Genomic DNA, 12456 nt, shown 5'->3' on the forward strand with positions numbered 1-12456 from the left:
GGGGGAGGGGAGGAGGCGAGGCGGGGAAACACAAGGGTCCTGAAGGGCTGAAGTGGACAACAGTGGACACCAGCGGACTGGTCGAGCGCACTGAGCGTGTTTCTTTGAATGGGTCGTATTGTACTGTACATAGTATATCCGTCCACTCGAGAGCTCCAAGTAAATCCAAACCATTCTCGCTTGGCCTGTCAGTCGGTCCCTCTCTGCTCCAACCCGGTCCCCTTTCCCCCCGCGCAAGCGCGCTCTGTCTACCCCTCGGTTCTCGCGTGTCTTCCTTTGCGCGTTCTGGATGGTGGGGAGGTAATGGTGATGGCGAAGCCAAGCTCCTTATTTCGTGACCGAGAAAGGGGGGAAGGAGAAGGGGTTGTTTCTCTCCATATCTGTACTGAGTACGTACATACCTACACTAGGCAGTATGTACATACGAAATACATAACGACACACGACTACTACAACAACAACTACTACTAATACTACTACTACTACGCTGCTCAGTAATCCGCAGTGTATAATATAATACATACATACGTACTTACTTACACGCAGTCCACTAATTAGGGTAGCACAGATTCGGTGGGCAAAGCGAAGTTGCCGGGCCCGGATCTGCACGGAACTTCACCCACGCACCGATAACCATACCCCTCACTTTAACTCACTCTCACCTCTGCTATTATTTTCAGTCCCTGTCCCTTTTCTCTGGTGGGCGGGTTGTTACACAATACACTAACCGCCCACGCTCCTGGCTGATGCAACCCCGCCGGCACCCCGAAATAGCGCCGCGGGCTTGGGTGTGTTTCGGGTGGGTTGTGTTTTGGGGTAGAATTTTGGGGTGGAAGGTTACTATGTATGTCCTTTGTAGTCGGAGGGTTGAATTTGGATGGGTGTGTGAGTGACGGGAGTGGGTGACAAGGGGGAATGGTGGGGGTGGGGCACCCATCGTTAGTTTATGGGCCGTGCCGCGTAAGGAGGTTGGAACTACTGCTTGGAGCAGGGCCGTCTTTTGCCAAGTCTCTTCAGGCTCTACTTGGTCGTCGAGCATGGAAAGATTTCTGCCGGTAGCTAAGAACCTTAAAACAAAACCTGTAGAGGCAGTTTGTTGACACAGGACTACAGAAGAGTTTGGGGAAGCAATGATTAGGATAGCTTCGAAAGAAGGAGGGGGGGGAGGGGGGAAATGCGGTGGGCGACAACCTTTGCCCTCACTCTCACCTCAACACTCGCACGCCTCACCATCAATCCATGCACACACACACACACACACACACACACATCACATTCACCATCTTAACTAAGCACGCAGGCTACAGGTTCGTCTTCTTCGCTAAGTCCGGAATTTCCGACGTCCGCGCCCTGTGTCGCCTCTCGCTCTCACTCAACCCGGGACCCGCTTCCCGCTTCCCGCTTCCCGCTTCCCCCTTCTCTTACCCCGACCTCCCCGTGGGGGAGATGGCGTATGAAGGAAGTTACGTGAAGTATTGCGACCTTGTGTCCTATACGCTCCGAGGAATACGTGGATGACTGGTGTGATGTCCCATACCGTTCTTGCATGCTTTGCCGTACGTACGCATGAGGTGAGCGGCGAGTTTTTCTTTTTTTTTTCCCCCTTCTGCAGATGCACTCCGGCACTTGAGAGATGGTTACGTTACATTGCTCCTGTTGGGGAGTTCCCTCGCCATTTTTCGGCTTCACTCGCGGTCCCAAAAGAGAGAGAACGGGATATGAAGTGGGGGGAAGGTGTGAACGAGAGAGAGAGAGAGAGAGAGACCTAACGGAAAAACAAATGTTAAGGTTAAATAAAAGAGTGGGTACTTTGTCTAAGTGAGTGAATCTACAGAGTACCTACTACTCCCGAGTAGTCTGTGCAAGTAATTCTTCAATTTACATGATTCATTTATCCATCTAGCATCATGTTGCGGAGTGTATTGTAGTAGTCTGTTGTCTCCTTAAGGGGACCAGAGCGCACTACCGAGCAATGCGCAGTAGTGTACGTCCGTATTGTAGGTAGTATTGCTCACATACAAGTACAGTACATACAAGTGTATGTGCTGTATGTATGAGCAGTACGTACATACATACAGACATCCATGCTCCTTACATCCATCCCCGACCGAACCGGTGAATCGGGCCATTCGGGTCGCCTTGCCGAACCGGCCCAGAGATGCGGGCGTGTTAATGATCAATTAACTTATTTTCAATGCAACAAAGTCACCGTAGGGCTCTCGAGGGGAGGTCATGAGGGAGAGACATGTGAGGGTTGCGCTGGCGGCCGGGACGATCATCGGATCCCCCTTGTCTTGATCGGAGCGGGAGGAGGTCTCGCATCTTGAGATGGGACATGGGCCCCTTTCCCAACTCATCAATACGCAGTTGGGTATGAAGTACTCTTTGTTCTGTAGCGGTGGACTGCGGGGCCGGCCTGTCCTGCCTATTTTTTGGGGGGGGGGGGGGGGAGGCGGGCGGGAGGAGAGGGGGTTGGGAAACCGGGGCAGTCAGTCGAATGTCTCGGAACGGAAATCCATAACACGTGTGTCTTGTGTGTCGTGTGTGTGTGTCTTGTGTGTGTCTTGTGTGTGTCATGTATGTGTACATACAGAGGTATGTGTGGACGGTATGGACACTTCAGAGCACAACGCAGCAAGCGCCTACTGAGATGGGACCAAAGAGAGCCCCTGAGGGGGGCCAGCGAATCTCGTCCCGTGAGACAAGCCCAGCCGGGCTGAGGTGAGAGGGACGCGGCGGGTTGCGGCGTGGCCGGGATCACGGGGTGCGATCTGAAACAGGAAAAGAGTCAATTGTTTGGATGGCGGCTGAGAAGGCCAGCATCGTCAGAGGCTTCCTGCGAGCGAGACCTAATGAGCAGCCCCCGAGTCCGGCGTCAAGATGTACTTACTTACTGTACAGAGTACCTCTGAATCGCACTCCGCCAGTTCGTGGGCAGAGGGGGGAGGGGGGAGGGGGTATGCCAGTATTCTGAAGGTGAGTGAAGAGAGGCTCTGTTGAAACTGGGCTCCTGGAAGACGAACCACGCCAATTGATCTCGGTCTAGTTTTTACCGCAGGGTACAGATGAGTAGGATCACTCTGGCAATGTCGTAGTAATCAGAGCTCTATATTTTCAGACGAAATGATGGCTTGACCGATAGATATATTCGCATACAGTTATTAGCAGTTCAGGTACTCGTCGCCCACAAGAGAGACTTGACACAACGACCTGTTTGATGCTAGATATTCTGGAGAGTAAACAACCGACGCACATTGGTATATCCTGACAAAGAAAACCCTAAAGTTCCCAGCCTCTCCCTCAATCCGCAAGACCTCGCACTCAGGCAACTTGGGCCGGAGGTCATTCGGTCTGTGTGCCTCGGTGTCATGCTCGTCCTCTTGCCGGACCAGCCCGGCGACGCAACATGATCATGGCCTCACCCTAGGCATCAAACAGGGTCAGGATGTGCCTCTCATCCATACGTAGTGTCCTGTTTGTCCCTCTGCTCGGTCGGGTGAAGTTCCGTGACAACGTATTGATAAACAACCTTCTAGGATGACGCGGCAATTACCTCGCATGTGTCCCGGTACATGCCAGATCGGCGATGCTAGGTTGGGGCCGACGAGGGATGTTTCGCGTGGACCCCGGGGCAGTTCAAGGCCTCTCTGTCTACACTACGGAAATGCACTCCTCCCACTCTAATCAACTCAGAGAGAGGTTGTGTATGTACATACGAGGCGCCGTAGCACACGGAGCTTTGTTGTTCAGGGCCTCGAGGTGGGCATGGGGCAGCGGGGTGTCCTCGGTGTTTGGAAAGTGCGAGGCTTTCGCAGAGGATCTACGGGTCTGTATGTCGAGTTGCGTTTCCTTCGGTATGTCAAAGAACGTTTTCCTGATTGCTGGCCTCGGGAGACGTTGGTGCTGTGCTTCCCTCCTCCCTTCCCGAAGGTCACTGACGATCTCGTCATTCCTTCGTCGATGGAGCTGCGGCGAGTTGCGGTGTGGTGCTGTGTAGCTGACGACACACCTTAGTCGGCTCTCGGGCGATATGGTGAGATTGGCAAGCCTTCGTGGCCCTCTCTCGTCCTTCCTGTCCTTCGATGACCTCAACAATTCCTCCAGTGCCAGAGAAGCAACCAGCCCCGAAGGAGTTGGGCTGCGGTCCAATTCAGGGGGAAGTGACGTAGGATCCAGCGATCCGGTGCAACGTCAACCCAACTACAACCGGTTCTCTGGAAATTGCGTCGGGATCACTAGCGCAACGCCTGGTGGGCCAGGAACAACCGGTTTTTTTCCCCTGTGCCATTCCCTGCTTCAACTCCTGGTTGAATTTTAAGAAAAAAATTTAAAAAAAAGATAAAACAGATGAAATTGCAACGTGTAGCTGTCCCCCCTGCTGGAGCGACGAAACGGAGGAGCCGACGTCAGACGCGGAGGACTCGGACCACCGCCAGGCCATTCTCGGCTCTAGCGCAGCCAATGGCATCCAACAACCAAGCCGATGCTTTCCCAATATGGGAAGGCAAGCCCATGGCCGGTCCAAGTTTGAGACTTTCTGCTTCGTTCTTCTGGAAGAAGCGTGCAAGAATAGCCATGGAATAAGCTCGGGGACAATACTGGACAGGGGTTGAAGTCCATGCACAGGAACCGGTGTCCGCCTCGGTGGAAAGCACGAGCGTTGCGCATCCCTGGCCAGGGCAGGGTATCGAAACAACTATAAGGCCGACCCAGCTCCACTGCACTAGTGGATCCCAGCGAACCGGGTCATGGCCCATTGCCGGGGAGCAGTCCGGAGCGTCGGGTCAGCTTGGACGAGTCCATGTCGGGAAGAGCGTAGGATAATGCGTAGTGTACAACAGAATACGGAGTACACTGCGTGTAACTCTCGGCGTTGCCGACTCCGTTTTGGAGAGTATCGTCTTCTGATCGCCAGTCCACGCTTGCTCCGCTCTGAGAGGGAAGATCATCGCCAAACGGCCATGTCTGGGCCGAGATTTGCTGCCCAAACGGAACGCCTTTTCGTGAGCCCTTGTTAGTTGCCTGTCGCGATGGTACCCAGCATGATGCAATGGCCAAAGAAGCAGGACTCATCGAGAGCCTAGGCCCGTCATGTGAGAGGCAAGCAATAACATGCCCCGGCCCAACTCGCGCCGGAACTCATCTCGGTTGTCAGTCCTATGAAGCCTAACAGCATAGGCAATGTTTTGGCTGCCTTCAAGAATCCTGTTTTTGTCCGGAAGCATTGGTAGCGCCGGTGACGCGTCCCAATGTAGGAAGCAGCAACACCATCTGACCTTCCGGGCTTGACTGACTGACCGATTCTTTGAAACGCGAATTCGAGGACTTACATTGGTACTAGTGCTCCCTCCTCTTACGGCAGCGACGTTGATCGGAAACAAAAACTTCGGCGTCGATTGTTGCTAGCATCTTGGAAAGGCTTCTTCCAGGATTTCTTGATGCAAGCAGTGAGGCCGTAAGTCGGATCGAATCAATTAGCAAAAACCGTAGTCCTGTTCCTGGACTCAATTGAACGAAAAAGAAGCCTATACGAACAGCTTTCGGCTTTGTCGATGACCGCTTCCTCCGGGAAGTATTCCGTACATGGAAATAAAACGCGAAAACAGTCGTAGATCATCCAGGAATCGACCTAAGTTGATGGGGCCGTCGAAACTTCAATTGGCTATTCACGAGACTTGAGAATGAAAATAAGGCTGGAAAGAACACCGAGCTCAGTCTGCCAATCCAGGTAAGAGCTATCGAGCAGGTGAACCGCTTGCGAGAGCCCACTTTATATGGTCTGTGCATAGTATCTTGACTGCCCCACCTTCAATCTTCGATCCGACTCGAGGGAAGCGCGGGGCCTTCCCAGATACGACCTGAATTGAGTGAGTATCAGTGAGTCATGCTGAGTCATACTTAAATTTAATCGCAGCGCCTCTTTTGGTGGACATTTGTCTCGTCCGTGGCGAGTGTTCGCTCCCGACCGGTGCTTTTTAGGTTTGGGGAGGTATTGAGAAAGTCGGGACTTGAAAAAGAGCTGGTGGTAATTGGCGTTTCGGCGTCTGGGAGGATCCGTTACACTGCGGCTTCATTTCATTGCGAAGCGCCCTTTGCGGCTTTCTTCGGACCTGTTTCTCCATCTTCGCTCACACAGTATCGCATCGTTCATTATCGAGAATTAATCCCCTTGACAACAATGATTTCCATTCGGCCACGTGGTGGTGCTTCACCGAGATCTAGCAGGCAAGCCGTGGCCGCGGCCCCGTCCTCTCGCGTCGTCCCGAAGCCGGTCCCCGAACGAGAGACCAAGGATGCAAGGGGCTACCAGATCGAGCAGCTGAGGCGCCGATATAGCCCCCAGGAGACCGACCTGGGCAACGGGGAGACATCCTTCCTCTTCCACTTGAAGCCCTCTGACCCGGACTTCCCATTCGACCTGGACCACCTGGAGTGTGACCTTCGCATCCCGGAGACTTACCCAAAGGAGGCGCCCCGCCTTCTGGTCAAGAACAAGAATATCCCCAGAGGCTTTGCCATCAACATCGAGAAGGGCTGGGATGCCCTCGTGCAGGAGAAGCGCGGTGCAACCTTGCTCTCTCTAACCAATGCTCTCGACAGGAGGCTAGAGTCGCTCTTGTCGGAACAAAAGGCTGAGACGGTCAAGTTGACAATATTCAAGGACACCCGGCATTTGAACGATGAACCTGTTGCCGAACCGGCGCCGCAGCCTGCCAAACCGGTCGCGAAGCCGCCTGTTAGCCGGCCTTACGTCCCGGAGGAGTCGTATACCAAAGATCAGATCGCCGAGGCCAAAGCGCGACGAGCTCAAGATGTGAGGCAGCTCGAGGCCCGCTTGAGTCGGTTGCCAGTCTATCAGAAGTCTAGCGATGGCATCATCTACACCTTGTCCCTGGAACCCAAACGCAGGGCGAGTCTCCCCACCGGCCTCCAGCCGGTCCAGTCTGTCCAGCTGATCATCCCGCTTCTCTATCCGCTGCAACCACTAAGGATTCTGCTCAACGATGTCGACTCCGAGGTTGCCGAGCCTATCGAAGAGCTTTTTGCGCAGAAGGCAGCCGAGCAGAAACATATGTCGCTGACGAGCCACCTGAACTATCTCGCCCAAAACCTGCACGTGCTGGCGAAGGAAGCCCAGAAGCCTCCTGTCGAGGCCGTCGCAAATCCCGAGGTTCAAGCTGCACCGAGCCAAGAGGCGGAGCAGGCGGAGCACACATCAACTTTGGACCAGGGAAAGGGCCATATCCATGTCATCCCCCGCCCGCCGGAATGGGCCTCCGACGACAGCACCGACGATTCGGGCTCCGAAGACGGCTCAGATGCCGAGGACGGCGAGGATGGAGGCGCCGATATTGAACCGCAACAGGCACAGGCTGAGGCCGGCCCGAGCCTGCCCACCCAAACACCGGAACGCGGAACTGCAATCTTGTTCCCTTCTATCGAGCTCTACGGCGTCGAGCTCCTCCAGGTCTCCGTTCTCAATCTCAACGTCAAATGTGACCGCTGCAAAACGGTGAACGAAATAACCGGGCTGAAAGACAATATCGAGAAAACCAGCAGCTGCAAGAAATGCGCCGTCCCTTTCTCTGTCCGTTTTCGTCAGGAGCTCATTCACCAGAACTCGAGCCGTGCAGGCTTTATCGATGCGGTCGGCTGCACAGTGTCCGACCTACTGCCAAGGTAAACAAGAACCCCCTTCCCCTTTCCCCCACCTCCTTTTTGTCCTTCTTCTTCTTCTCTACTCCGTCTTTTTTTTTAAAAAAAAAAAAAGTGTTCGTGAGCACAACAAAGTAAAGGTTATCTGACCAACCCTCCGTTCTCCTCCAGTACCTTCAACCCGACCTGTGCCGCCTGTTCGACCCCGTCCCCGGCGGGGCTGACCTCGGTCCGCGGCGAGACGACCACCAACGTGTGCCGCGAGTGCCACGCCCGCTTCACCTTTGCCCTGCCCGACGTCAAGTTCCTCGCGTACGCGCCCGGCGCCGGCAGCGGCCGCCCGCTCCCCGCCGCCCCCGGCCCCCGGCGCAGGCAGGAGAGGCTGGGCCTGCGCGCGGGCGAGCCGCTGCCCGACCGCGGCGCGTGCGCCCACTACCGCCGCAGCCACCGCTGGTTCCGCTTCTCCTGCTGCTCCAAGGTGTACCCCTGCGACCGCTGCCACGACGCCGCCGAGTCGCACACCAACGAGTGGGCGAGCCGGATGGTCTGTGGCTGGTGCAGCCGCGAGCAGAGGTATAGCCCCGAAAGCTGGTATGTTTGTTCACTCTTTCCCTTCCCCCCCCTCCCCCTTCTCCTTCCTTTTCCCTTCGTCCTCTTTCCTTTCCTCCTCACCCTCTGTTCCTTTCCCCAACCCCCTAGACAAGACTTGGTTTCGTGAAGCACAGTCGCTGACATCACGGGGCCGGGATCAAGTGCGTTTTGCGGAAGGAGTGTCATTGGGAATAGAGGAAAGGGATATTGGGAGGGTGGAAAAGGCACGAGGGATCCGCGGCTTATGAGGAGGGGGGATAAGAGGAAATACAAACGGCTGGGCGCGCAGAAGAAGGAGACGTGACGGGAGTGAGCTCTACAGAGAGCTGAGCGGGGGACGTTGTTTTCGTGTTTCTCAATTCAAGCCACGAGGGCCGTTGAGATATCACCGGCAAGCTCCTTACCCACGAGTAGGGTCCGGCTAACGACGCCTTTGCCACCTTCGATTGCTCACAAGTACAGAACCTCTGCTTGGTCGAGGTGCGTTTTTAGAGGAGTGGAGTTGAAGGTCAAACCGCTTCGACGATATTGTTTACAGGCTACCGCATCTGGCCTGGGCTGCAAGGGGACCGTGCCTCTGCGTGGCCTGTGACAGAAAAATACTTCGTGGGAATCGATCTGTGCGCCTCAAGTCAAAGGGCAGGCAAGTGGACCACGGGTACATACTCCCCTTCTGTATCTGCAGTATGCGAGGGAACCATCTGGACCAGACACTACCAACTAAATCTTCCAGGCACTAGACCCCGATAGACACGGAGGTGTTGGGGGACTTGACGACTAACCAACCTCCCAGACGGCCCGTACCCCCATGAATCATGGCGCTGCGGAAGCAAAGATGCTGCATAGGGGGAGCGCCGTGATGAGACGAGAGAAAACGTGATTTCACAGCAAGAAGGATTTGACATCGATTGGCTGTCCATCCACCACAGCCCAAGACCAAGCCCTAACACAGGGGGCCAAGAGTGGAGATGGTATGTATGTACATACATACGTACGTGACTATCGTCAGATCCCAACCCCATCAGAGACTTTCTGCTCTCAGCACGGAAGTCAATCTACATCTTCCTTCCTCGATGCAGAGTACTCAAGGTCAGGCATTAAGGTCTACAGACCTCACCGAGTCCAATACCAGAACAACAATAACTGGTCATCTGGGTTCACTCACGATGGGTGAGGTGATGAGGCGGGGTAGTATATGCAATGCCAGTTGGCATCCCCAAGTGTCACAAGGCTAGAAGACACGAGGGCATCTCAAGGCGGCAGTCGAGGCGCGAAAAAAATTAAAGATTATCAGAAAATAGAAAAAAAATTGGGTTCGTAAAATACCCAAGTAGGTGATAAGACCGGTCCCAGGTGTTTGGGCCCTCGGCGATGGATTGGCCCGGAGAGAAGCTGCAGTCGAGATGCAAGGTGACCCGGACAGATGCTTGACGCGCAGGGCGGCAGGCAGCGTGATCCGGCTGGGCTGCAGCGGCATCACGATCACGATCCAGCAGCACAGCAACAAGTGCGTGCCCCGGGGGGAGGGAGGTGGGCCGGCGCAGGCCAACGAGATGCCAGCCCCCCGTTTGCGCCATGCATGCGGACGGGTTCCAGGCAACCTCTGCTGCTGCTGCTTTGCTTGACCGGTCTCTCGCGGCGTGGAATCATGTGGGTGTCTGAAGAGAAAGGTTCCGAGGGTGCGCACACAAACGAGCGCTGGCTGGCCACGTCAGGTTGGAGGAGGAGGCGGAGGAGTTTAGTTACTGACGTCCCGCACGCGCTTTGCGGTGCGGCGAGGTGCAGTGAGGCATGTCATGGTATGGCATGGAATGGCATGGCATGGCGCGGTGCGGTGCGGTGCGGTGCGGTGCGGATAACGGGTTGGGCGCCAATCCGCTGTCTTGGCCCGCGTCTGATGACCTCGATCATCTACTTACTGCTGTCCGTCACGGCTCGAGACCGCAGTTGAGCAGGCGAGAAGGAAGCGCTGCTGCTAGTTTTTCCAAGGCTACCTTCGTAATTGCCCGGTTTGCATGCCTCTGGGCTGGGGGCCTGCCTTCGGTTCAGGGCAAAGGCGAGAGAGACTGGCCTGTGGCGGCCGACGACGTAGGCGAGCTGGTGTTGAGAACGGCGAATTTCGCGGATACGGGGCTGCGTTTCCTTGATTTTGCTGCATTCCCGCGGCCCTTTGCCAGAGTCTACCGCGGTCCGCGGGCACAATGACGAGTTGACAATCGAGCGGTGTAGGAAGAAGGAGGGCATACTAGGTAGGTGGCGTCGCATATGGCATTACTCACCTGGCGACAGACTGATGAGTTGGCATTCTGGGGCCGGGCCAGGTGACCTCGGGACCTCCACGGTTACCCTCAACGCACCCGCCCGCGAGGCTAGCGAGCCCAGCGAGAAGGTTGGCAACACACCCTCAGCGCTCGAGGTAACCCTCTTCAATCTTTAGGGCGGACCTTACACTTCTGCGGATTGGGGGAAGGGGCGGGACGGGGAGAGGAAGGAAGGCGGGACGCCGAACCGAGCCCGCGGCCCCATGTGACTTAGCTCTGCAAGTTCTGCCTGCCTCGGCCGCTACCTAATATCGAGACCCGCTAGTGCTGCTGTGTAACGAATTTGGCAACGTAACGGAGAAATCGAAAGAAGCGGTTCTGGGGTCGATATGGTTCTGAAATGAATCTAATCTACTTGTACTGGAGAATCTGGCCACCTGGTTGCCCCTCTCGCTGGTCGGAACGCACACCGACGGCGGCTATCGCTTGGTGCATCTCCAACAAAACATGTCCGAATGCATCACCAAACGTGTCAGCTGGGTCCAAACAAAGGTCCCCGCAGCAAACCACAAGGTGAGACATCAGGGTCCAAGTGTGGAGGCTACAACCCTCACGTACTTGTATTGTCGTGTTCACGGTGCAGATATGCAATCAGATTGGTTGGTCGCCTACGGAAGTCTGCCAATGATGCCAAACGGTTCTGGTTCCTGAAGGTACTGTATGTACATACATACATACCTTCTGACCAGAAAAAAAATGAAGCAAAAAAAAAAAAAATCGATAAATTCAGTCCGCAAAATCCTCGAATAATACACAGAATAAACGGTAGGCAGACGGACAAGACGGACACCACCACAGATCAAAACGGTTATCACGATTGGGATCATGGAATCCCTAACTTCACCATCGAGCATACCTAACAAAGCCCCCAGCCTCCCTCTGAGCCCGGATCAACCAAGTAAGCAGGGGCGTGGCGCGGCGCACTGCCACAGCTCAGGTGTGCTCTCAGGTATCTCAAGCACAGACGCAGTAGCAGCCACAATCACGCGCTGTAGGGATTCTTCAGCAACAAAAATAGGTAGCTTTCTAAAATAGATGGTGCCGCATTTGGAAAGCTGCTGCCCGCGGGCATCATCACATCGAGAAAAATGAAAACCCAAGGTAGCCATCACAATGTACTAAGAACGAATCATACCTCCATGCCAGGTATGTACATACACACGTATCCGTATGCATGAAAGGAATATCCACTTGCTTCCCATCGTTGCCCGTCTCCATAACCGGAACCGACCATGAACAACCCCCCTCCCCCCCCCCACGTCGGCTGGACGTCATTCAAGCCACATTTTCATCACACAAACACAACACCAGGTACCAATCAGGACTGGGAAGGGGACCGCGTTTCCTGTTCTCCGTATACTTTCTTCATCCCTTGTTGAATCCGCAGGGATGAGGTGCCACTGGGGCGGGAGGTTCTCGATGACCAAGGTAGTACCACATCTTGGAGAGTTCGAGTACATACAACGCAAGGGGTGAAATGAGTTCCGTATGGGCCTCGTGACTATCACAGGAACGTACAAGCAACGGCGTACACACACGTCCTCCCTCACTAGCACAGCATGGAGCACGAGATGGCATACATCGCCGGGTTCCAGAATGCAGCCATGCATCCATCCATCCATCCGGTTGCGGCACCAGCGGCGGCACCAGCGGCAGCACCGCCACCACCAGCAAACGAATGCCTGCCGTGACAAGATCGGTGTGCGTTACCCAAGGAACGGTATGCACGTCGCTTCAGCCTGAGTCGGGGAGAGCGAGAGAGAAATGCGTGTGTGAGTGTGTGCGCCTGTTTGTGTCTGTGTGAGGAGAACTAGGAACCCCAAGAACTGGAGAAGATATGATGTATATGTCCGCGGCCGAGAGCTACAACTACACGGGCTGCGGATAA

General features: G+C 55.1%; 1 protein-coding gene across 1 annotated transcript; it reads left to right on the top strand.

Annotated features, from left to right (window-relative positions):
- The first annotated feature begins 6020 nt into the window (after positions 1-6020).
- MYCTH_2306375 (uncharacterized protein) lies at positions 6021-8756 on the top strand. The gene is made up of 3 exons (XM_003663985.1): positions 6021-7680; positions 7828-8247; positions 8410-8756. The coding sequence occupies exons 1-3, from the start codon at positions 6179-6181 to the stop codon at positions 8549-8551; spliced, it is 2064 nt and encodes a 687-aa protein (XP_003664033.1). The 5' UTR covers positions 6021-6178; the 3' UTR covers positions 8552-8756.
- Positions 8757-12456: the final 3700 nt, after the last annotated feature.

The sequence above is a fragment of the Thermothelomyces thermophilus genome, chromosome 4 (assembly GCF_000226095.1).
Source record: "Thermothelomyces thermophilus ATCC 42464 chromosome 4, complete sequence".
In the NCBI taxonomy this organism is placed as follows: domain Eukaryota; kingdom Fungi; phylum Ascomycota; class Sordariomycetes; order Sordariales; family Chaetomiaceae; genus Thermothelomyces; species Thermothelomyces thermophilus.

What these genes read in the sequence shown, in the direction of transcription:
- MYCTH_2306375 (XM_003663985.1), top strand. Translation starts at nt 6,179, where the DNA reads ATGATTTCCATTCGGCCACGTGGTGGTGCTTCACCGAGATCTAGCAGG. An exon ending in GTGTCCGACCTACTGCCAAG is followed by an intron (nt 7,681 to 7,827) that starts GTAAACAAGAAC and finishes GTTCTCCTCCAG; the next exon opens with TACCTTCAACCCGACCTGTG. An exon ending in AGGTATAGCCCCGAAAGCTG is followed by an intron (nt 8,248 to 8,409) that starts GTATGTTTGTTC and finishes GCCGGGATCAAG; the next exon opens with TGCGTTTTGCGGAAGGAGTG.